The sequence below is a fragment of the Petaurus breviceps genome, unplaced genomic scaffold (genome assembly GCF_028583685.1).
Source record: "Petaurus breviceps papuanus isolate PSGF00001 unplaced genomic scaffold, PetGlider_PUasm1.0 47, whole genome shotgun sequence".
Classification (NCBI taxonomy): Eukaryota; Metazoa; Chordata; class Mammalia; order Diprotodontia; family Petauridae; genus Petaurus; species Petaurus breviceps.
The window spans coordinates 12,823,432-12,848,740 of NW_027186349.1; the positions used below are offsets into that span (position 1 = coordinate 12,823,432).

A 25,309-nucleotide genomic window follows, 5' to 3' on the forward strand; every position below is an offset into this window, starting at 1 on the left:
TCCTTTTTGATAATGCTACTGATAATATTTGCCATTCATTTGAAATTTTCCTTTCCTTTAGCTAAGTGAACTGAAAGATACTACTTAAGTGCCTTTAAAATTGGCTTATATCCATCATGAATTTCTTTTGTATGTACTTGGTCAAGTCCAGCTATTTTTCTTGATTTTACCTTCTTATGTATAGTTTACACTTCCTTATATAGCATTGGATCCTGAGATGTTAAGAGGCTAGGTCAGGAGTGTGGGATCTGTGACCTTGAGGTCTTGGGTGAGACCTTTTGACTGAGTCCAAGATTTACAGAACAAATCCTTTTATTAAGGGGATTTATTCTGTGAAGTTTGGATTCAGTGAAAGGGCTGCACTTGAGGACCTAGAGGACTACATGTGGTCTTGAAGCTGCAGGTTCCCCATCCCTGGGCTAGGTGTATTGGTTCAATAATCACCAACAATGAGAATAACTTTCAGCAAAAGTGCTCACATACTTACAACATTTCATGCCTATTTGTTTTCTTTCTAGTTTGATCTGTAAATGATCTTGTAATGATTTAGCTTAGCTCTCAATATTTTCTATGGGTTTATGTGTCCTCCTAAGCCTGCTCCATGTTTTTTTTCTCTTAAAAAATGAGACAGTATTTCTAATCTTCCACCTTATTGCATAATGTTTTTGAAATAAATTTATATTCTATATTAGTTTTACCCTTGTATGCCATGCCTCCCTCATGTCTTTGGTAAGTATGTATCAGCTGAGGTAATTTCTAGGTTATTTTGGGTTCTTAGTTGTGTAGTTTATTTTATATGAGTTAAACTTCTCCAAAAAATGGTGATAATTTGAGTCAATAGTCTTAATTAATTTCACATTTTGTAGAGTCAAAAGCTTGTTCAAACAGCTCTATTTGGAGCTTCTTGTATTTCAACCAGTGTCTTATAATTTCATTTTGATTTTAACTGCTGCTCAATTTAGCTGAAAGTTGATTCATGAAAGAAATAGATAAAAATATAAAATTATTATGCTCTTATTATAATATGACCTTTTGCTATACTTATGGTTCTTTGCAACCAACTTACGATGTGACCTTTGTTCTAGAGTCATAATGCTATGACTATAACTTTAGATTTTCTGTAAGTGGAAAGTAAATTTTTATTAATATAAGGTATAATTCTATAATTGCAGGACCTGGAGAAGTAGGTTAACTAAATTGGAAATTCAATTCAGAGAGTTCATATTTTATTTAGCAAGAGATTGTGCCTGATATATAAAGTGAAATGACCTTTAAAGGTAGACTATGGGAGAAGACAAAATATGTCTCATGAATATTATAACCCCATGTCAACAACTTGGGGATTTTTGTTTGAGGGTGACTTAGAGCATGATTAAGAATGGTCATGGGGTAGAGTCAAGATCATGAAGAAAAGCCAGGAAGTTGCCTGGGCTTTCCCTAGTTTCCCTTGGAAACATTAAATCAAGTCTCTAAATAGATACTGGAATGACAGAATCTACAAAAAGACAGAGTGAAAAAGTTTTCCAGCTTAAAATAATTTAGATGGATTTCAGGAAAGGTCTGTCTCAAATGTGTGAAAAGGGAATGCAGTCTAGTGAAGATGGTGTCAGGACAATCCAACTGAAGGCTCTTAACTATAGCAGAGATCAGCAGCTGAGGCCCCAGGGTCCTGGCTCATCAGTCATTGGCACAGCAGGTCAGCTGTAAGGCCTCCAGCCCCAGTGCAGAAGGTAAACTTCCAGCCCTGGAACCCCAGCACAAAATGCACTATTAGGCTGGGCTACCCCAGTGTAATGGGCAAACCACCAGCACCTGAGACCCTGGTGCTTAAAGCCAGTGACCAGGCCTCTGACCCCCAGCAAAAGAAGCTTGATACAGTGCCCCCTGTGCCTCAGGAGCAGAGTTCAACTTTTTCAAAGTCACAAAATATACTAACAATGAGTAAAAAATAGAAAAGACCCTAACATAGAAAGCTACTATGGAGACAGGAAAGATCAAAACACAAACTCAGAAGAGGACAACATTGTCAAAATGCTTACATGTGAAACCTCAAAGGGGAATATAAATTGGTCTCTAGTCCAAAAGCCCTTCTTGGAAGAGCTCAAAAAGGGTTTAAAAAATCAAATAAGAGAGGTAGAAGAAAAAATGCAAAAAGAAATGAGAGTTATGCAAGAGTCAACAGCTCAGAAAAGGAAGCACAAAAATTGACTGAAGAAAAAAATTCCTTAAAAAATACAATTGGTCAAATGGAAAAAAAAATCCACTGATAAAAACAACTCCTTAAAAATGTAAATTGACCAAATGGAAAAGGAGGTACAAAACCTAGCTGAGGAAAATAATTCCTTAAAAATTAGAATTGACAAATGACTATGAGACATCAAGAATCAGACAAAACCAAAAGAGTGAAAAAATAGAAGAAAATCTAAACTATCTCATTGGAAAAACAACTGATATAAAAATAGATCCAAGAGAGATAATTTAAGAATTATTTAAATACCTGAAAACCATGATTAAAAAAAGAGGTTGGACAGTATCTTTCAAGAAATTGTCAAGGAAAACTTCTCTGATATCCAAGAAGCAGGGGATAGAATCATTGAATCCAATGATCAACTCCTGAAAAATTTCCCAAAATGGAAACTCCAAGAATATTATAGCCAAATTCCAGAATTATCAGGTCAGGGAAAAAGTACTTCAAGCAGCGGAGAAGAAACAATTTAAATATCAAGGAGTAACAGTCAGAATTACACAGGATTTAGCAGCTACTACATTAAAGGATCAGGGCTTGGAATATGATATTCTAGAAGGCAATGGAGCTTGGATAACAAAAAAGAATCAACTACACAGCAAAACTTAGCATGATCTTTCAGATGAAGAGATGGACACTCAGTGAAATAGGAGATTTTTAAACTTTCCTGATGAAAAGACCAGAACTGACCAGAAAATTTATTCTTCAAGAGAAGCACAAAAAATGTAAACAGGAAAGAAAAAGCAAACAAATTATTCAATAAGGTCAAACTGTTTACATCCCTATGTGGGAAGATGATACTTGCAACTCTTGAGAACTGTATGTCTATTAGGGCAGTTAGAAGGAGTATACATTGACAAGAAGGTATTGGCTTTGATGTGAAGAGATAAAAAATTAAGGAGTAAAAAAAAGATTTTACTGGGAGAAGAGGAAAGGGAGAGGGAGAATAAGCTTAAATTACATCACATGAAGAGACACAAATGACCTATTACAATACAGGGAAAGAAGGGAGAGGGAGAGTTTGAACCTTACTTTCATCAGGTTGGCTCAAAGAGGGAATAAAATACACACTCTTTCGGGTATAGAAATATATCTTACCCTATAGGGAAGTAGGAAGGGAAAAATGAAAGAATAAAAAGGGGAAAGACTGATAGAAGGAAGAGTAGAAGGGAGGGCAGAAGTAGGAGGAGGAAGGGGAAATAAAAGGGAGAGGACTGATAGAAAGGAGAGCAGATTGAGGGAGTCAGTGATCAGAAGCAAAACACTGGTGAGGAGAGACAGGATGAAAGGAGAGAGAAAAATGTAAATGGGGGAAAATAGGTTGGAGGGAAATACACAATTAGCAGTCATAACTATGAATGGAATGAACTCTCCCATAAAACAGAAATGGATAGCAGAGTGGATTAAAAACCAGAATAGAAAGGCTGAGACTGTGAGCCATCTCGGAGACCAAGGAAGCATGAGTTACCTGTCAGATCTATGGAGAAGGGAGGAATGTATGACCAAGGAAGAGACAGAAAGCATTATGAAATGCAAAGTGGATCATTTTGATTATATTAAATTGAAATTTTTTGTAAATATTAAGTCAATGTGACCAAGATTAGGAAGGAAGTGGAAAACCGGGAAACAATTTTTACAACCAGTCCTTCTGAGAAAGGCCTCATTTCTAAAATATACAGAGAATGGAATCAAACGTATAAGAATACAAGTCACTCCCCAATTGATAAATGGTTTAAAGATACAAACAGGCAGTTTGCAGAGGTGGCCCTGCCTTGCTGGATTTAAAACAGAGTGAAAGAAGTGAAAGGAGATGAATACAATTTTAGAAAAGTTAGATATTATAGACCTCTGGAGAAAATCAAATGGGGATAGAAATAAATATACCTTTTTTCAGTGGTAAGTAGCACCTACACAAAATTGATCATGTTTAGGGCATAAAATCCTCACAGTCAAATTCAGAAAGCAGAAATATGAAATACATCCTTTTTAGATCATGATGCAATAAAAATAAGTATGATAGAAGGTTATGGAAAGATGGATTTAAAAATTAATTGGAAACTAAATAATCCTAAAGAATGAGTAAATCACACAACAAATTATAGAAATAATCAATAATGTCATCAAAGAGAATGGCAATATTGAGACAACATGCCAAAATTTATGTGATGTAGCCAAAGCAATTCTTAGGGGAAAATTTATATCTCTAAATGCTTAAATGAGTAAAATAAAGAAAGAAATCATTGAATTGAGCATGCAACTAAAAAGGCTAGAAAAAGAATGAATTAAAAAACTCCAATTAAATGCCAAATTGGAAAATTTGAAAATCAAAAGAGAGATTAATAAAATTGAAAGTAAGAAAACTATTGAACTAAGGAATAAAACTAAGAACTGTTTTTATGAAAAAAAAAAAAAAACCCCAATAAAATAGTTAAGCCGCTGGTTAATTTGATTAAAAAAAGAAGAAAGAAATGTGTCGGGATGATCTGGATCAAATCCGGGCTCAGATACTCAGCACCACACCCAGAAACAACTGGCCGTGTAACCTTGAGCAAGTTACTTAACCCCGATTGCTTTAAAAAAAAAAAAGAAGAAAGCCAAATTACCAGTATAAAAAAACTAAAAGGGTGAATTCACCACCAATGAAATGGAAATTAAAACAATAATGAGAACCTATTTTGTCCAACTGTATGCCAATAAATTCGACTATCTTAGTGAAATGGATGAGTATTTATAAAAAAGTGAATTTCTCAGATTAACAGAGGAGCAAATAAAATATGTAATAATGGCATTTTAGAAAAAGAAATTGAACAACTATCAATGAACTCCCCAAGACAAAATCTCCAGGGCCAGATGAATTTACAAGTGAATTCTATCAAATATTTAAAGAAAAATTCCCATACTATATGTAAACTATTAGGAAAAATATCTAAAGAAGGAGTCATATCAAATTCCTTTTCATGACGCTGATACCTAAACCCAGGAAAGCCAAAACAGAGAAAGAAAATTACAAACCAATTTCCCAAATGAAATATTGATGCAAATTTAAAAATAAACATTAGCAAAGACATTTATTATTTATCATGGGGATAATACACTATATCAATTCTAGGTCTGTATCCCAAAGAGATCATAAAAATGGGGAAAAGACCCACATGTACAAAAAATATTTCTAACATCTTTTTATGGTGGCAAAGTTTTGGAAATTGAAAGTATGCCCATCAGTTGAGAAATGGTTGAATAAGTTTTGGTATATGAATGCAATGGAATATTATTGTGCTATAAGAAATGATGAGTAGGGCATATTTTAAAAAAAAACCTGGAAAGATTTATATGAATTGATGCTGAGTGAAGTGAGCAAAGCCAGGAGAACATTGTGCACAGTAACAGTAACATTCTACAATGATCAAATATTATAGACTTAGCTCTTTTCAGAAATACAATGATCCAACACAATTCCAAAACCCTCATGATGGAAAATGCTATCCACATCCAGAGAAATAACCATGGAGTCTGAATGCATATTGAAATGCTATTTTCATTTTTTCCTGTTTTTTCTTTCTCATGTTTTTTTTTACTTTTTATTTTGATTCTTCTTTCACAAAATGACTTATATGGAAATATGTTTAACATGATTGTACATGTCTAACTTATATCAGACTGCTTCCTCTCTGGGGGAGGGGACAGCGGTGGAGGAAAAAAACATTTTGAACTCAAAATCTTATGAAAATGAATGTTCAAAACTATCTTTACATGTAATTCTAAAACATAAACTGCTATTAAGTGAGAAAACAAAACAAAACAAAGCAGAATGATCACAAACAATTACAATTCATTATTCAGAGCAAACAAAACCTCCGAGAATAGTATTCTTGATGAAAGGAGTTGCCTAATTCATATTTTCATTTGCACAAACTACAGTTGTGCAGGAGCAAAGGGAGGTCACAAATCTTAAGAACTTTTCATGTGATAGATTATTGTTTTGGATTTTATTCAAGACATTTGAAGCTTTGAAGACTGCTTTATTCTTAGTTGTTATTTGGCTTTTTTTGGGGCCATATTTTCTCTTGTGAAATTGTGAATTTTATTCAAGTGCTGTTTGTATTCAAGGGTTTTTTTTTAAAGACTGCATGTAGATTTTTTTTCATGCTGAATTTTACTTTTGTAATTATTTTCACATGGTACTTAAAATCCATTTAAAATAAGTTATCTTCCTACTGATACAGTTTAAATTTTCTTTTGTAATTAAAAATTAATTTAAATTTTACGAGGTTTAAGAATGATCTTCATGTATATTAAAACAGTTATTTTTGTCCAAATATTTTGTGAATCTAGTAGCTTTATGTGAAAAAGTAATATAATAGTATTTTAAAAGTAGTATACTATTATTTGTATAATAATATGCCCACAAGCATAATGTTAAGAGGGAAACTTTGAGCTGATTTATAAAACATGCATTCATTATCTACATTTAAAGACTATCTTTTTTAAAGTACGTTTCATTGCAACTTTAACATTGCTTTATTTCTTGTTTTAAAATATCTTAGAGCATCATTGCCACCATTAAGAAAAAAGAATATAATTTCTTAGACCATCGGAAAACTGATTTTGATCAGGATTATGAAGAGTTCTGCAAGGAGACTAATGACCTTCATGTAGGTTGTATGATGAAATTCTTATTGACATTCTAATATTTATTTTTTCTCTTCTGTATAATACTGCTAATCATTAGGGATTCAGAAGGGAGAGGTGTCTTCATTACAGAGGTGAATGATATCAACCTCTGTCTGTGCTTTTTGATTTCATATTAATAATTGAGTGCTCTTTTTCATGGATTAAAGGGTCATAAATATAACTTTGGATAATGATTTGTAATAACACTATTGCAGTATAGGAAGAGAGAATCTCCTTTCTCTAAGTTAGTCTAAAAAGTTTTAACTTTCAGCCTCTCTGTTGAAGTTAATAATGTGCACAAATTTATTCTATTTATTGAATCAAAAAGCTTCAATAATGAGCCAGATTCTACCTTCTGCCTTCAATAATAGTGCAATCAATACATATTTTAGATGGTAGAGGGCAGAACCATCTTCGCTGCCTCTCCCCAGGAATTATTGACTTGAATTAAATTTACTCAGTTCAAGAGGAGAATCATTTCATTCCTTAGAAGTCAGAAGCCTATGCAGCATAGGGGGCATAAGGAAATGTTTTGTATGACAAGAAAGTAAATTCCTATTATCTACTTTAGAAGTTCGTTCTGTCTACTTTGGCAACTACTTCTCCTCTATGCTAGCTATTTTATTCACATGTGCTGATCCATATGCCTCTGAGGGAAAGTAGATACAACAGCAGATCCTATCTCCTTACCTTAGAATCAATGTTCATTGGGTTATAGGATCATAGATTGTAGTGCCATAAAACTAGGGCTGAATGGGCCTCAGAGGCCATTTCTCGTCTAATTCCCTCTAAAACATGTAGGGAAATTCAAGCCCAAGGTTAAGGTGACTTGCCCAAGGTCACACAGAGGGTAAGCATCAGAAGTGAAATTTGAACTGAAATCTTCCGACTCCAGAGTCAGTGATGTTTCCACTGTTTTCCTTTCATTCTTTTTATGCTTGTATTATGAGGAGCAGCATAGTCTGGTGGATGGAGACTCACTTTGGAATCAGAAAGGCCTGGGTTCAAGTCCTATCTTTCATATAAATTGTACATGGGAAAGTAATTTATCCCCTCAGCACCATAGGAAACTCTCTAAGACTATAAATTGAAGAGGTGGATACCATCTGCATTGGTAGAGGGAATTAGTTATTCTGGGAACTCTACAACAATGAAATAATAGATTTGGCCCCAGAGAAACATTATTATGGCTCATTCAACAGGATAAAGAGCATATGGTAACTACCTTGACAGACCCTTAAAAAGTTTATTATCAATCAGTTCCAATTGCATTGTTTAGGTGAGGGTGTTAGGTGTGTTCAGGGAAGACTAGCACTTGTGTGAGGCCTGCCAATCCCTTTTAAGGGCTGCTTTCCACCTTTGGGATCCATCTAACTCTCACCTGTGGTTCCTGGAAGCTGTAGTACATGCAGTGGCCACACCACAATAAACTGTTTTGGCAGATGGGCTACACTCGGATGAGGGTAACCAAGGGGTCTCAAACCCATTGGTGAGTTAGGGGGTATCTACCCCCAAGCATGTGAATATTTCCCTTGCTGGACCAGGCAGATGAGAACAATTCATTTCAATGGCCAGGAAGGCTGTTGAAGCAGGTGTTGTGGAGCACTTAGAGATTGGTTAGATATTGAAGACACCAAGGTCATCCATTGCATCTTGAGCCATCATCAGTTATTTTGACTTTGTCCTTTCACTGGACTGTGACAACTAAGGAAGTTGTGTTTGTCTTTCATTTTCGAAGAGGACCATGGCATCAGGGAAATGGTGACGTGACTTGCAGTTGACTTCATGCAACTCTGCCTCACTTAAATCCAATTTATGCACTAATCCAAAGACATAATCCAAAGACATAATCCATATCATTTTGTCATTTTTAGATATCTCAAAATCTTGTGGAAACAGGCAAATAATAAAGCAACAAGAGCAGATACACTGGGAGTTGTAGTCACAACCGTGCACACTGGTAGCTCAGGCCATAGAGTTGTCTTCTCATTGGGAGCAGCTGTGGAATTCAGCAGTTTCCTTGGTTTCTGAGCAGCCCTTTAAGAGGAACAGGTTAGAAAAGGTGCCCTAAAAATTGTCTGCTTTCCCAGCCCTGGCCTGTTTACTGTGATACGTGGGAATCCCACCATGCAGTTCAAACACAAAAAAATGTACAAAAAGTTCTGCAAAGATGATTCCACTCACCATCAGTACATGGAGTGTGTGCACACTTATAGATAACACAAAATCCAGTAGACCTAGAAGATGAACAGTTCTTGTTGCAAGAGAACTCAGCAGGTATCACATCCAAATAGCAGCCCTGAGTGAAACCAGGCTGGCAAATGAAGGCCAACTTACTGAAATCAGAGCTGGATATGGGTTTTCCTGGAGTGGGTGCAGTAGAAGGGAGTGCCATGAAGCTGGCAGAGGGATTACAATCAAAACTAATCTAGTCAACAAGCTTGTTAGCCTACCAAAATGAGTGAATGACAGGCTTATGACAATGCAATTGCTACTTAGAGGAAAACTCCATGTCACCATTATCAGTGCTTATGCTCCCACCATGACAAACCCCAATGAGGTCAAAGAAAAATTTTATGAAGACCTGGAGATCCGTATCAAAAGAGGACAATTATGGGTGACTTTAATGCTAGAGTAGGCTCAGACATGGCAGGGAGTCGGAAACAGCAATAGAAATGAGCACTTATTACTGAAGACTTGTGCATCTCATGACCTTCTCACCCCCAAAACTGTTTTCCATTTACCTAAAAGCAAAAAACTTGTTTAAATAATAAATAAATAATAAAACAGTTTGAGTGCTGCTTTGAGGAAAGACAGTTTATTACTAACTTGGAAGGAAAGTTGAGCCCACACACAGCTGGCAAGAGTGGAGCAGAAAAGAAGTGGACATCTTTCAGAGATCTGTTATATAGTGCTGCATTTGTTCATCTAGGCCAGCACACTTGCAAACATCAGGACTGGTTGGATGAAAATGATGGGGAAATCCGGAAGCCTGTAAATGAAAAACAAGAATTGCTTCCATTTGTATCGTCTTAGAAAGATTCTGAAGATCATCTGGTAGGATAAGGTACCAGAACAATAGGTCAGGAAAACCCAGAGAGTATAAACCAGATAGACACAAAGAACTCAGCTTCTGGAGAATAAATCAAACCAGTAACAATTTACTAAGTGCCTATTATGTGCCAGTTATTATGAAAGCAAAGACTAGGCTGATGACTGAATAAGCAAGTCAGGAACAGACAACAGCTGGGTTCAAGGAAACTGACTAAGATGCTGAGTTGGCCCCAGCATCTCAAAAATCTGGCTTTAAGTCTTGCCTCTACTACCTACTGTGGGAGCTGTGTGGCTATGGACAAGTTGAGTGTCTCAGGAATCTCTTTAAGACTCTAAGCACAGACGATGTCTATACACGGATCAGTAGAGAAAGGAACTTCCTTTGTGGGAGCTCCCTGTACTGATAAAATCATTTTGTTTGTTTAAGAAAATTATCTATGTGTCTATGTTTCTAAACAGTTGTGTGTTTCGGTGTGTGTTTAAAATGGAATATATTAAGAGAAAGACGAGATGGGATACTTTATTGGCAGAATACAAGAAACAATAGCTGAGTTGGCTGTTGGTGGTTGTTAAGAGGTCAAAGGCATATGTGTGTGTGTGTGTGTGCGTGAATCTAGTGCTCAGACAAGTAAGGTTTTTACTTGGAATAAAGATTAGTTGTGCACTTCGATGTGGTATGATGTACCCAGTTGTATCCATTAAGAAAGGGTACAGATAGAAAAAGGCCTATCTAAATAGATGAGGTTTTGGGAAGAAAAAATCACTTACATTGTAGCAGTGGAAAATTATCTTAGGGAAATTGAGGCAGTAACTGGGCTAGAGAGCTTTCCATTTAGAACCTTCTCTGAAGATATTTCATTTATTTCCCCCCACAAACACCTCCAGTCCTTTCTTTAAAAAAAATTTTTTTTGGTCTTTATTAATTTGTTTGTTTCCTTTTAGTTTACAAGATTCATATCCACAATTCCTTGAGTTTCAAATTTTCTCTCCTTCCCTTCCCTGCCCCCCCCCCATGATGGCATACAATCAAGTATAGGATCTGCAAATACTTTCACATTAGACATTAGTCAGGTTATAAAGAAGGATTGTATCAGATGGAATGAACAATGGAAAAGAGGAAACAAAACCAAACAAGAAAACGAAAAAGGGCAGGTAGTTTGCTTCAATCTGGATTCAAACTCAGTTCTTTCTAGTTCTTTCTCTGGATGTAGACATCTCTCTCCATCATGAGTCTTTTGGGGTTGACTTATAACCCTGCATTGCTGAGAAGAATCCAGTCTATAAAAGTTGGTCATCAAACATATGTTGTGTCTGTAATTGTGTACAAATTTCTCCTGGTTCTACTCTTCTCACTCAGCATCAGTTTGTACAAGCCTCTCTAGGTAATTATGAAGTCTATCTGCTCCTTGTTTCTTATAGCACAATAGTATTCCATTACATTAATATACCACAACTTGTTCAGCCATTCCCCAATTGATGGGCATTCCCTCAATTTCCAATTCTTTTCCACCACAAAAAGAGCTGCTATAAATATTTTTGTACATATGGATCTTCCTCCCACTTCTATGATCTCTTTGGTATACAACCCTAGAAGTGGTATTGCTGGGTCAAAGGGTATGAAATTATTTATAGCCCTTTGGGCATAATTCCAGATTGCTCTCCAGAATGGTTGGCTCTCCAGTCCTTTTAGAACTGCTTTAAAGTCAACATATATTAATTATTTGCTCTTCATGTACCAGACATTGGACTAGATGTTCAAGAGACAAAGATTAAAATATTGAACAGTCCTTGCTTCCAACTTTCTTACATTTTATTGGGGGTGATATAAAAGATATAACTCAGACTCAAATAGGCGTAGGACCAAGAAGACTGATGTGGGAAAGAACAATAAAGTCTTGGACTGAGAGAGATCAAGGAAAGGTTTCATGGAAGAAGTGTCACCCTTTGAGTCTTGAAAGAATAAAGGTTCCAGAGGATCAGATGAGCAAATAGTATATAATAGTAATAGGATATGGTTATGTAAATAAATGGAAGCTGGAGATGGAATTTTGAGGTTTTGTGAATGACATAGAACAGTTTGGTTAGAATATAGGATTTAAAAAAAGAGTATAGGATTTTTAAAAAGGGATAAGTATTACTTTGGAAAGGTAGGTGGGAGTCAGATTATGGAGAGCTTCAAATGCAAATGCTAGGTTAAGGAGTACAAATTTTATCCTATGGGCAATGGGGATCCATTGTAGACTTTTGAGCAGGCTATTGACTGTTGTCTGACCTGTGCCTTAGACATGTTATTTCAGCAGCTGAGTGGAGGAGGCACTGGGGAGGGACTAGAGTTCAAGATATAGGTAAAAGATGATAAATTATCTGCTTAGTGATAATATCAGAGCCCTTAAGAGTTGATAATATCTTCAAGAGAGGGAGAAGAAAGCCTAGAACAAAGCCCTGGGGAACATTTATGCTAAGTAGCAACTGATGAATATAGCAAACAGACGAGTTGGTTAAACAGATGGGAGGAGAGCCAGAAGAGAGCAATATTATTAAAGTCAAGGAAGGAGAGTATTTCCAATTGCCAAGTAGATACATCCATTTGGAAATGACTTAAAGTTAACTTTATTTCTCTCTCAAACTCATGACATCTGCATTCAACTATGCTTCTCACATAAATGTTCTCCCCTACTACACTGGATTCCCTTCAAAATCCAAAGGCACATTACTCTAGTCGTTTAGACTCAAACCCCTGCAAAGTTCAACATTTCCAAAATTGAACTTAAACCTCTTTCTCTCTTTTTCTCCCCCACCTACTAAATTGGACTTCATGAACTCCTTAGCATTTTGTCCATGCCCTTTTCTTTTCCAAACTTCCCTTTTGCTGTCAATGGTACTACCATTTCCTAGTCACCTACACTCTGCATCTCAAGTCACCCTCTGCTCCTCACTTTTATGCATCCACTATATCTTCCTATCTGTTACAAATCTTTCCATTTATACCTTCACAACTTTTCTCATATTTGTCCTCTTCTCAACTCAGACAATTGCAGCCCTAGTTTAGGCACTTATCACTTCTCACCTGAATGGTTGCAGTCACCTTCTAACTGGTATCCCAGTCTCAAGTCTCTCCCCATTCCTATGCATTCTCTATTTGGTTGCCAATGTGATGTTTTTCTAATGTGTGTGATCATGTTTCCCTCTTCTTCCCCTTCCATCTATGAGCTCCAGTAGCTCTCTGTTTTCCCGAGAATCAAATATTGTATATTTTTGCATTTCATGCTCTTCATAACTGGGATCCTTCCAGCCTTGCCAGTCTTCCCACATTTTATTTTTTCTCCACACACTCTTGCTTCTAGAAACAGTGGTCTACTTGTAGTTTCTTGAACAGGACACTTCATTTTTCTCCGGATCTTTGTACTACCCCTCTCTCACCCTGGAATATTCTGCTTCCTCACCTGTGTCTTTTACTTTTCTTGGTTTCCTTCAAAATTTGGCTCAAATTCTACTTACTCTAGGAATTCTTGGATCTCCCCAGGTGATAATACACTTTCTCTGTTAGAATGCCTTACATCTATTACATATATATCTTGTCTTTACCTACTTAACTACCCCCTTTAGAATGTAAGCTCCTTGAGGGCAGGACTGTGTTGGGTAAGACTGAAATCCAGATCTTCTTGTCTCTAAGGCCAACTCTCTCTCTCTCTGTTTCTCTCTCTCTATTCTATTCTGTGACACAGAATAAATAAAATAGATACAGTCCAATTATTTGATTCAACCATAGGTTAATTTTGGTTAATCTCTTTGTGTCTGTCTCCATCTTTGTGTTTGTCTATCTCTGTCTTTTCTTCTTTGTTTTCTATTCTCCCAACTCCCTCTACCTTTCTTATAAATGGTGTGAATAAATGAGAGAAGATATGATTCACGGTGGCAGATGTGACATTTATTTACAATACTTTCACAGAAACAGCTCACAAGGAAAAGTGCCTTTTTGCATTATGCAATAGTCTGGTTGGGAGTCTGGGCTTTTTGATTCCAAAGTTCACTGCAATAGAGCTTTTCTAACTCTGAGTAATACCTTCTCCCAGCTGTTACCTTGTTCTGTACCAGTGCCCAGTGGCCCATTAGGTAATAGGGCATGACATCAGGAACAGTGATCCCAGTGAACTGTATTAAGGATTATTTGCTCTAATCTAGTTTAAAGAATTTTGGTAAAAATTGTGATTGGCATAGTTGATTAGTAGTCATTTTGTATTTAAAATTGAGATCATGACTTCTCTGAAATACATTATCAGCTTATAACTGTTTCATTAATATGAAATTTCCAAAGCTTTTCATGTTCGTGATCAGGTTTTATTTTATTTTAGAATCAGTTACAGGTATTCATGGATGTCACATTTGAAAATATTCAGAACACAGAGCGAGGACTAATGATGTTGAAGAAATTTGAAAGGTAAAAAGAAATTTGAAATGATTTTCTCAGGTATAGTCTTTAGGATCATGATAACATTAATATTGGAGAGGTTAACATAATTTCTTTTTTCCTTATCTAATTAGAAAGAAAAAAAAGAACCCTGACAAAATTTGGTTCCTCCTGTTCCTCCCCACCCCAATCCTGACTTCAGACTTTTAGATGAGTTTAGTGTGAAGCCAACCCTGGATCCCATGAGTTTTGAACAATACTTAATATAAAAAAAAATTTGTAGCAAGCAAGCATGCTGCATAAGCAGCAAAGTATAGAAACTAATAGAAGCATGTATAAAATATAGTTTTACTATTTTAGTAAGACAAAACATAGTAAAATTAAGTTAATATATAGTGATTTGCATAATAGGTATTGCGTGTGGTAAATGATAAATAGCTCATAGAAATATCATTAGTTAGTAATAGTAAAAATCAGCTTAGTTTATAATATTTTTATTTTCACTTTTTAAACTTTGTAATAAGGGTCGCTCAGTGAATAGAGCACTGGCCCTGGAGTCAGGAGGACCTGAGTTCAAATACGGCCTCAGACACTTGACACACTTACTAGCCGTGTGACTTTGGGCAAGTCACTTAACCCCAACTGCCCTCCGAAAAGCAAAGAAAACCAAAACCCCACAACTTTGTAATATTAATAATCAGGGAAAAATGTCAATAGTTTCCCCATAGCACAGTGCTAAAATGCAAAGACTGCTGGACGTGGAGTTAGATAATCTGAATACAAGTCCTCACATGGTTACTTCCTACCTCAGTGACTTAGGTTTTATGTTTGCACTACATACTTCACTGGGTTGTTGTGAGGGAGGTGTTTTTCAGTTTAGAAAGTGCTATGTGAATGTGACATTATTATAGCTATTATCTTCACACACACATACATGCTAATGAATTGGACAAGATGATGTCTGAGGTCCCTTTTAAATGTCAGATTTTATTATTTTAGATTCTGGATCTTACTTTCCAACAGATAAATTTGTATTTTTCCTGGTTCCCTTTTTTTGGATCAAGATTAATATTCCCAATGTTTCACTCTTATGTTCTTTTGAAGAATCCAGCCCCTGTTTTCAGTGCAGAACTCAAACAATTCTACAGCTTCCCAGAACTGTGCTCTGCTAGGGCAATCCCTAGTCTGAGGCCTTGGAACATTACTCTCTCTGGGTCAGGATCTCCGTATCCAAACTCAACTTACCACTACTTATAGCATCGCATCCCTTTCCCTTACTGTATCTGACCCTCTTTATAAAGGGTATTTATTTATATGAGACATCAAGAATAGTGCTACAGGTGATTAAAAGTACATGTGAATATATACTATCCATAGAAATCTATGTATCCCCTAGCTTACTAGTCTATCCATCTATTTAAATAACAATTTCCCTTTCATTGTTGCAGTCAGTGTCTTTAAATTATATAGTCTGAGAACAATGTATCTCTTCTGTGATATTTCCCCATACCATTTATTTAGAGTTTTGAAGTTTCTATCACCTCAGGTCGCAGCTACAAGTTGAAAGGTATTGATAACATTGACTTAGCAGTTTGTAACCTGATTGATCTGTGGTAGAGCCTTCTGAGCTTGTGCTGGTCTGATCAGCCACAGTCAGACACAGTTACCTTGTCCCTAACATAGTGATATCATTTTGGTCCTCTTTGAGCACAAAGCACAATCATCAGCCAGTCAACCAGCAGTTTGTCAACTTAGGAAGTGTAACTGGACACAGAGGTATTTTTATGAGAATAACATTATGTTGGCTATATTATTAAATCAATATTAAATCAATGAGAAATAACATTTCTCAACAGCAAAGTTACAAAGTTGCAAGAAAGCTAATTACTTACTGTTATGTATTTATGTACTCAGTGTGGTCTCTTTGGTTTGAGTTTTCTGACATGATTTCATGGACTTATCCAAGGCTCTTGTGATTTAGGGACATTACCAGAGGTCTCACTCAGATGTGTGGTCTGTTTTTTTCAGTAGTCCTTGCTAACCTATATTTTCTCCCAGACAAAAGCCTATATTAACCTACCTGACTTAGAAATGGATTCGTTGTGACTAAATTTGATCTGATCAGGGCAAGGATACCCTCTCTCTTACTTTCTTCTGGTGGAATTTGACAGATGATTTTCCACAAATTGCAAATTGGAGGTACTTATAATAGCTTTATTTTTTTTGCATTGTATCCAATCTTGTCACCTAAATGAAATATAAGCTAAAGATTAATATCAAAATGTAGATAATATGAGTTTTATCATTATTTAGATTACTTGAGTTTCAGGTTTGGTGTAGGCAATGAATGGAATCTCAGTGATCTGTAACAATCAGCCATTTCTCTCATGATTATTCATATCACAGTGAGTTAGTGAAGCTAAAGGGACTCTTTGCTTTGGCCATATGACCACTTTCCTTTTTCAGTAATCTGTTTTTGCAAACTCTGGGAAAGATGCATTTTCTTTCAAATCTTTCTCCCATGTATGGAACTAGATTAGTCATTTTCCATAGACGTCATAAGAAAATCTTGCAGATATTGATTTTTTTCTTTAAGTCAACAAGCATTTATTAAGCTTTTTCTATACGCTAGGCCCTGTCCTAAGCTCTGGGCATATGAAGAAAGGCAAAAACAATTCTTGTCTTCAAGGAGCTCACAGTTTAATGGAGGAGACAACACACAAACAATGATGAACAAATGGGATATGGACAGAATAAATTAGAGATTATTCCCTTTTCTTTTACCTTATTCTTCACCAAGTGTTAGAAGTTTATGTAGTAAAGCAAATGTTAAGATTAGAGGATTGAATGCAAATTCTTCTTTTAAAAATAAACTGACTTTTGCATTTGATCTTATTAAAGATATACTGACATCAAAGAGAAGGTTTTACTGGTGATGAATACTGTATCCAGGACACAAATGTTCAGTTATTTATTTTTCTTTTGTTTATATATTTTAATCAAATATCTAATCAATTTTATAATAATGAAAATGAGATACAAAAAATGAACAGTCCAAGTGTTATACTGTCATATAGGGCATATTAAAAGAGAGGAAGTTCTACAGGGTATTGGTTAGGTTTTCTTTGGAGCATTCATGGAAAGACAGATGAATTAATGAATGACTGAATGAATATATATATAAATGAATAAAGCATTTACTAAAAGCTTAATAAGTACAAAGTACTTCGCTAAGCTGGAGGATGTGGAAGAATACAAATAAAAAAGTAAAACCAGTCCTAATCTGAGGAGCTCATATTCTAATGAAATAAGATAACAGATATGGAAAGTTTCAGTTCCAAGATGAGAACTTCATAGCATGAACAGGCTGTATCTGAATTGGTTTAGGGAATGTCCATACTGATGAAATCAGAGAGGGATCAGATTATCAAATTATGATAAAAAACGAAACCTATGTGTCCAAACACAGTTTTTTTAAAATTTAATTTACTTTAAAACTCTGATTGTTATGATTAAAGTACATATTAATTGAGAAAATTCAGCATGTGCTCAGGGCACTCAGTCTATTGCTACAAATATCCAGGATTCTGTGACTTTGGAGCACTTTATATATATCTCTAGAATATTTCTAAACATTTACAAGTTTAGGAAAAAACACCTCATTACCATGATGATAAGAATTCTGCCTATAATTTCATTTTGAATTATTTCAAATAGTATTGTGTAACTAACATCCTTCTTACACACAGAATGGCCATATGAACCAAGTGATTTCAAAATCTTGAGACATTGGTAACACCTTTCATTTATTCTCAAATATCCTTTGTATTATTAGGTTGAATATACCTAATCTTGGTATTGATGAAAAGTATCAGATGGTTCTTGAGAACTATGGAGCTGACATTGAGATGATCTCCAAATTGTACACTAAACAGAAAAGTGACCCTCCTTTGGCTCGGGACCAACCCCCTGTTGCTGGGAAAATCTTGTGGGCCCGACACCTCTTTCACAGGATTCAGCAACCAATGCAAATTTTCCAGCAGCACCCAAATGTGCTTAAGACAGCAAAAGCCAAGCACATAGTCCGGAAATATAACAAGATGGCAAAAATCCTCTTGGAATTTGAGATTCTCTATCACAGGGCATGGCTTCAACAAGTAAGACCAAACTTATTTACTGACTAGTTGGTGAAACAATGAGACACAGAAAAGCATGGAATATGCATGTATATGAACTTTTGTCTATATTTTGGGGAGGAGTTATATTAAAATTTGATTTTTATTTTTGTTGCATATAAAACAGTAGGTGACATAGTCGATAGATTGCAGGGCCTGGAAACAGGAAGACTCCTTTTCCCAAATCTGACCTCAGACACTTACTGACTGTATTACCCTGGACAAGGCATTTTACCCATTTGCCTCAGTTTCCTCATTTATAGTTGCCTGTAAAATGAGCTAGAGAAGGAAATAGCAAGCTGTTCCAGTACTTTTGAAAAGGAAACCCCAAAGGATGTCACAAAGTGTCAGACACAACTGAAATGACTGAAAAACAAAAAAAAAAGGCATCAAACAGACAAAAACAGCAGTGGAACAGCCCCTGTCTTAAGAAGCTTATGAGGGTAAATAAATTATGCATATGCAAGCAAATGTAAAGTATTTCTTGTATAGTGATGACAATTAAACCCATGGGAGCTTGTGAAGTTACCAAGTGAGAGTCTAGAGAGAAAGAAAGATGAGAAGAGGGTATAGGGCATAGATTTTGGGTAAAGGTATAGGGTGAGGACAAATCAGAAAAGGTCTCTTTAAGTAAGTGTCACTTGAGTTGATCTTTGAAGGCACATAGGGATTCCAGGGACATAGGTGAGGAAAAGAAGCATTGCAGGTATGGGAGACAGCCTTTTCAAAGCATAGAGTTTGGAGATAGAATATTGAATATAGAGAAATATCTAATAGACCAGTTTGTCTGGAACACAGAGTGAATGAAGGGAAATAATATTACCTTGAGCCAAGATTATACATTCTTAGGGGGAGGGATATAGATGGCAATCCAGCAAAGGAAACAGGAGTGGTGAGAGAGGTAGTTGGAGAACCAAGAAGGTGTCAAAGTTGAGAGGATAGTTGATAGTATTTTATATTGAAGAAAGGTCATGTAGCTCTTTGAAATTAGGGATTATTTTCCCTTTGTCATTATAACCTCTTCACCTAGATCAATACTTAGTATTTAGTATACATTTAATAAATGCTTGCTGATTTATTGTTTGATGGTAGCAGAATGGTAGAAAGGTGGGGTACAGTGTGATGAGTGGTGTTTTTATCTCCTTAAAGCATGAACTTAGTTTTTTATTCTAAGAACAAAGCCCATTTTCACTGGGTGATGACCAAATATACTCCTGGAGAGACTGAGTCATATTGACCTTGATATGTTTGCTATAAATGAAACTAGTAGACAAAAGGAAGTTGTAGCTAAATGGAAATATGCCTTGCATGTTCTTTGAGAAGCAAATTAAGGAGTTGGTGAAGTTGATTTTATCATGTGTCCAAGGGGACAAAGAAACAGAATTTCATAGGATGTTAGGTGATCTCATATTGAGTACTGATGAAGAGCATTTGAAAAAAATAAGTGTGAAATAATTTCATCTTATGGATGACTGATGACTGTCACAGAGGAAGAGGAAGTAAAGAAAATCTACCAAACTCCCCCCCACAATGAGTCAGATAAAATTCAGTCAACATATTCTAATACTTGATGATGCCTGTGACTTTAAGACAAAGGTGGGTATAGTTTAGTACAGTAAAAATATATTTTAGAGTCCAAAACAGTGTGTGTACTAGTATGGGTAAAATGATTACTAAGTATTATGAAGTACTACCAAGTTGAACTATAATAGTGCAGTTTACTCTCAATTTCCCATCCCTAGAGTAGAATTCCTGGGGAATGGAGAATTGAGCATTATACATTACAGCCTGGACTTTAATGTAGGGAGCAATATTTTTTGCATATTCATGATAAAGGAAAGAAAACTAAAATATGTTATTTCTATATTTGGATTGAAATCAACTCTCATTGCTACTTAGGATATGCATGGAAAATTGACCTATGCAAGGGTCAATTCACACACACATTTGAAAGAACCAAATTATAGATCTCTTAAATAATAATGCAAAGGAATTCATTGGAGAAATGGTTGAACTAAGCATACTGTCTGCACATTGCTCTGCTAGTTATTATTATTTTTTCTCTCTCCCACAGACTGAATTAACTAAGATTGGACTTGGGGCTTCTTTATTGGTAAGAGCTCCAGAAACAGGGGAGTTATTTGTGAATTTTGATTTTGAGATATTGACATTATTTCGAGAAACAGAGTGCATGTCACAGATGGGTCTTGAAATCCCACCATTTGCACGTGCTTTTTACCAGAAACGGGAAATTTACAAGAAGCATTTCAATCAAATAAAGGTATGGTAATTTTAGAGCTAGAAAAATAGCAGTTCATCTCTTTTAATTTTATCTTTTCTTCTTGATTGCTTTTCTATACATATTTAAAGACAGTTTCAGTGACTAAGAAATGATAATTTCAATGCCTTATGGTACAATACTCTGCAATTTTCAAGCTCTTCATATACGTAATTTCATTTGATGCACAGGCAAAGCAAAAAGTATTTCTCTTATCTTTCACTTGGAAAAACGGAGACTCAGAGAGGTGAAATAATGTGGTTAATAAATGACAGAGCTAGGACTGAAATTCAGATCTTCACACATCTGGTTACTTCAGTGTTCTTTCTTCTATGATAAACAGAAGGAAGAATTTGGACCAAGGGAGATTGTTTCCCCTTCAAGCTTTCCTTACTTTCTTCCAGATTTTGCCAAATTTCTCCCCCACTCTATTTAATCTCTGATATAACTTTATTAATATAATACTCCTCCCACTTTCCCACCAAATCATCTCCATCACATCTACATTTAAAAAAAAATTGGCTCAAATCCTTCTCTCTTCTCCCGTTCCTTCTTTCATAACTTTATCCTACAGAAGTTGGAAGATAAAAAGGCTTCCATTTTAGTGGCGAACTCATCTAATTTACATTCACAATTATGTGCATTTCATTCCATCCTATTTTCTTCTGTTTATACTTCTCTTTTTCTTTTTATTCTGTCACTCCTCCAAAGTATGTTTTGCTTCTGACTTCTGCTTTCCTTAATATGCCCTTCCTTTTATCATCCCTTTACTTCTCCTATCCCCTTCCCTTCTTATTTCCCTATTGGGTAAAATAGATTTCTGTAACCTGAGTGTGTATATATAGTCTTCCCTCTTTGAACCAATTCTGATGACAGTGAGGTTCAAGTATTGCCTACCCCCTTCCATTTCCCCTCCATTATAAAAGCTCTTCCTTTCACACCTCTTTTATGTGAAAAAGTTCCCCAATCTACCTCTCCCTTTACCCCTTTTCCTTGAGCATTCCTCTTTCTCACCCTTTCATTTTTTAAAAGATATCATCCCAACTTAGTTGACTCACACCCATCCTCAATGTCTATGTAGACTCCTTCTAACTGCCCTAATGTTGATAAAATTCTTAGTAGTTACATGTATCATGTTCCCAAATAGGGATGCAAACAGTTTAACTTTATTAAGTCCTTTATGATTATTCTTTTTTTTTTTTTTTTAAGCAATTGGTATTAAGTAACTTGCTCAAGGTTACACGGCCAGGTGTTTCTGTGTGGGTGCTAAGTGTCTGAGCCCGGGATTCGATCTCCAGGTCATCCCGACACTGGAGCTGGTGCTCTTACTTGCTGTGCTACCTGGGCGCCCCTATGATTATTCTTTCATGTTTACCTTTTATGCTTCTCTTGAGTCTTCTGTTTGCATGTCAGATTTTCTGTTTAGCTCTGGTCTTTTCATCAGTAATACTTGAAAGTTCTCTATTTCTTTTCTATCCACTTTTTTTTTTCCCCTGAAGGGTAATATTTAGTTTTGTTGGGTAGGTTATTCTTGGGTATAATCCTAGTTCGTTTGCCTTTCAGAATTTCATATTCCTAGTTCTCTACTCCTTTAACCTGGAAACTGTTAAATCTCATGTGATACTGACTGTGACTCCATGATATTTGAATTGGTTTTTTTTTCTGGCTCCTTGAAGCATTTTTTCCTTGACCTGAGAGCTCTGGAATTTGACTATAATATTTCTGGGAGTTTTCATTTTGGGATCTCTTTAAGGAGATGATTGGTGGAGATTCTTTCAATTTCTATTTTTCCCACTTGATCTAAGATGTTGGGGCAATTTTCCTTGATAAACTCTTGAAATATGATGTTTAGTCTCTCTTTTTTTTTGATCAAGGCTTTCAGGTAGTCCAATAATTCTTAAATTATCTCTCTTGCATCTGTTTTCCTTGTCAGTTGTTTTTCCTGATAAGATATTTCAATTTCTTTTATATTTTTATCCTTTTGAATTTGTTTTGTTCTCAATGTTTTGTGGAGTCATTAGCTTCCATTTGCCAAATTCTAATTTTTAAGGAATTATTTTCTTTAGTGAGCTTTTGTATCTTTTTTCCATTTAGTTAATTCTGCTGTTGAAGAGTCTCTTTTCTTCAGTGAATTTTTGTGCCTCTTACCATTAAGCCAATTCTGTTCTATAAGATGTTATTTTTTTCAGTATTGTTTTGTGTCTCTTTTCTGTTGATTTTCTTTTCTTATTTTTCTTGCAGCTTTCTCATTTCTTCCTCCCTCTCCCTGTGCAATTTTTCCTCTACCACTCATTTCTTGAACTTTTCCAGGAATTTTTGCTGGCCTTGGGTTCAATTAGCATTTTTCTTCAAGGCTTTGTTTGTGGCTATTTTCACATTGTTATCTTCTTCTAAGTTTATTTCATGGTCTTCCCTGTCACCATGGGTAATGGTAATATAAAGGGGAAGATCTTCCCCATTCATTAATAGGCCCATGTGACCTGCTTGAGTCACATGGAAGCCTAAGTCATATGAGGCTGAGGTGGGAGGAACTTGCTGAATGGGTGGAGCAGGAAGGGGTAGAGCAGAAAAGGTAGAGCAGAGCTGAGAGGAAGTTGGTCACAACAGTCAGAGCTGGGAGTGAGAGCAGTTAGAGCAGAGGAGAGAGAGGAAGCAGGCAGCAACATATGAGTATTTGTTTGTGGGAAGACCCTAGCAAGGGGAAGACTTGGGGATGGCCTTGCCCTCTGCATTGTTATTGTATGTAGATTTCTTTGTTGCTATGATGGATTTGACTTTCTGGTTTTGAGATTCTGCTTTCTGGTGTTTGAATAAATGTTTTGGTTCTATCTTCCATGTGGAGAATCTTTTGTATTTTGCAATTCAGAATTATGCTGGCATATTCATAGCCACTGTAGGTGCTATAAATGTCATGTTGGTGCTACACATAGCAGCTTTTTTATGGTCAAATTATTATTATTATTATTTTGTTGCTCATTTTCCCAGCCTATTTCTTGAATTGGTACTTTATGTTAAAGTTGGGCTGTGCTCACCTGGGAATAGGGAGGCACTATTCCAAACTTCATGCTTTTTGTACTGATGTTTTCAGAGCTATTTTCTGGGGGTCTACAAGTTTTTTGTGCTTTTAAGGTGGTGTGACCTGGAGAGAGGTTTTGTCATTGTTCTTCTGGTCTGTGCTCTGATGTTTACCCAGGAAGAACCTCTGCTCCTCTGCAGTAGCAAGTACTAGGGTTCCTTTTGGCTCTGGAACTGTGAGCAGATTCCTTGCTCTTCTGTGGCTGCAAGCATTAGTACTCCTCACTGCTCTGGAACTTTGACCCAAAACTCCTTATGGATAATAGAGTTGCTAATCAGCTCCAGCTGTCCCCAATACCAGCAGTGGGTCAGCTGTAATTTTTTTCTGACAAGTTGTCTGACCCCCTCACTGGCTCTGGCTGGAGCTGATGTTACTGACAAATCCACTGGTAACTACCTCCAAGGACCTCTGCTTGTTGTATTACATTGTGCAATCCAGGATGACTCCCATGCTGGTGTCACAGCCTACTATTACCAATATCCTAAGTTTTTGGTTTTTTTTTTTTTTTGCTTTTTGGAGGGGAGAATGCAGAGCAATTGGGGTTAAGTGATTTGCCCAAGGTAACATGGCTAGTTTTGTTTTGTGTCTGAGGTTGGATTTGAACTCAGGTCCTCCTGACTCCAGGGTCGGTGCTCTATTCATTGTGCCACCTAGCTGCCCCCTCCTAAGTTTTCTTATTCTGGACAAAGTCTCACTATGACCTTTTGTTGGCTTTGCCACTACAAAATTTGATATGAGGAGTTGTTTAAAAATTTTTGGATGGGAATGTTGGAAGAGTTCAACTGGTTCATTGCTCCCTTATCTTGACTATGCCTCCCAGGGCTCATCCTTCTTGATTTCTGTTGCTTTGGGCATTATTGACCATTCTATTTCTAGATATTCTCTCCTTCTTGAGTTTTTGTGGCATTGCTTTGTCTCAGTTCTCTTCCTGTCTGAAAATGCTTCCAGGTCTCTTTTGAAGGATCTTTGTCTGTGTCCTACCCACAACCATATCTGTGTATTTCAAAGGTTCTCTCCTTGTCTCTTTTCTCTGTTCACCATATATAGTCCAAGATGGTTTCATTATATCCACATTCTCTCCTTTTTCTTATCCATATTCCACACAGTTGTCAAATTGATACTCCTTAAGAATAATTCTCACAATGTTGCTTCCCTGCTGAAGAAGCTTCTTTGGCTTTTTAATAACTCCAGAAATAAATGAAACCATAAAATAAATATCCATAGTTTGACATATATAACTTTTATAATCTGGCTTAAGGCTATCTTTCCAGGTTTTTTATATATTATTATGCTTCTTTCACTCTATGTTCCAGACTAACAGTTCTATTAGATATTTTCCTGTATTCAACATTCCATCTCCAAACTCTATGCTTTTGCAAAGCTGCTTCCTACACCTAGAATG

General features: G+C 36.1%; 1 protein-coding gene across 1 annotated transcript in view; it reads left to right on the top strand.

Annotated features, from left to right (window-relative positions):
• The window catches only part of DNAH5 (dynein axonemal heavy chain 5), a 436,545-nt gene that overhangs the window by 164,762 nt on the left and 246,474 nt on the right, over nucleotides 1-25,309 (top strand). The window contains exons 12-15 of the mRNA XM_069101431.1: nucleotides 6,790-6,897; nucleotides 14,323-14,408; nucleotides 18,214-18,535; nucleotides 20,628-20,834. Of these exons, the coding sequence (XP_068957532.1) occupies nucleotides 6,790-6,897; nucleotides 14,323-14,408; nucleotides 18,214-18,535; nucleotides 20,628-20,834 (723 nt within the window). The remainder of the gene's footprint in view (nucleotides 1-6,789; nucleotides 6,898-14,322; nucleotides 14,409-18,213; nucleotides 18,536-20,627; nucleotides 20,835-25,309) is intronic.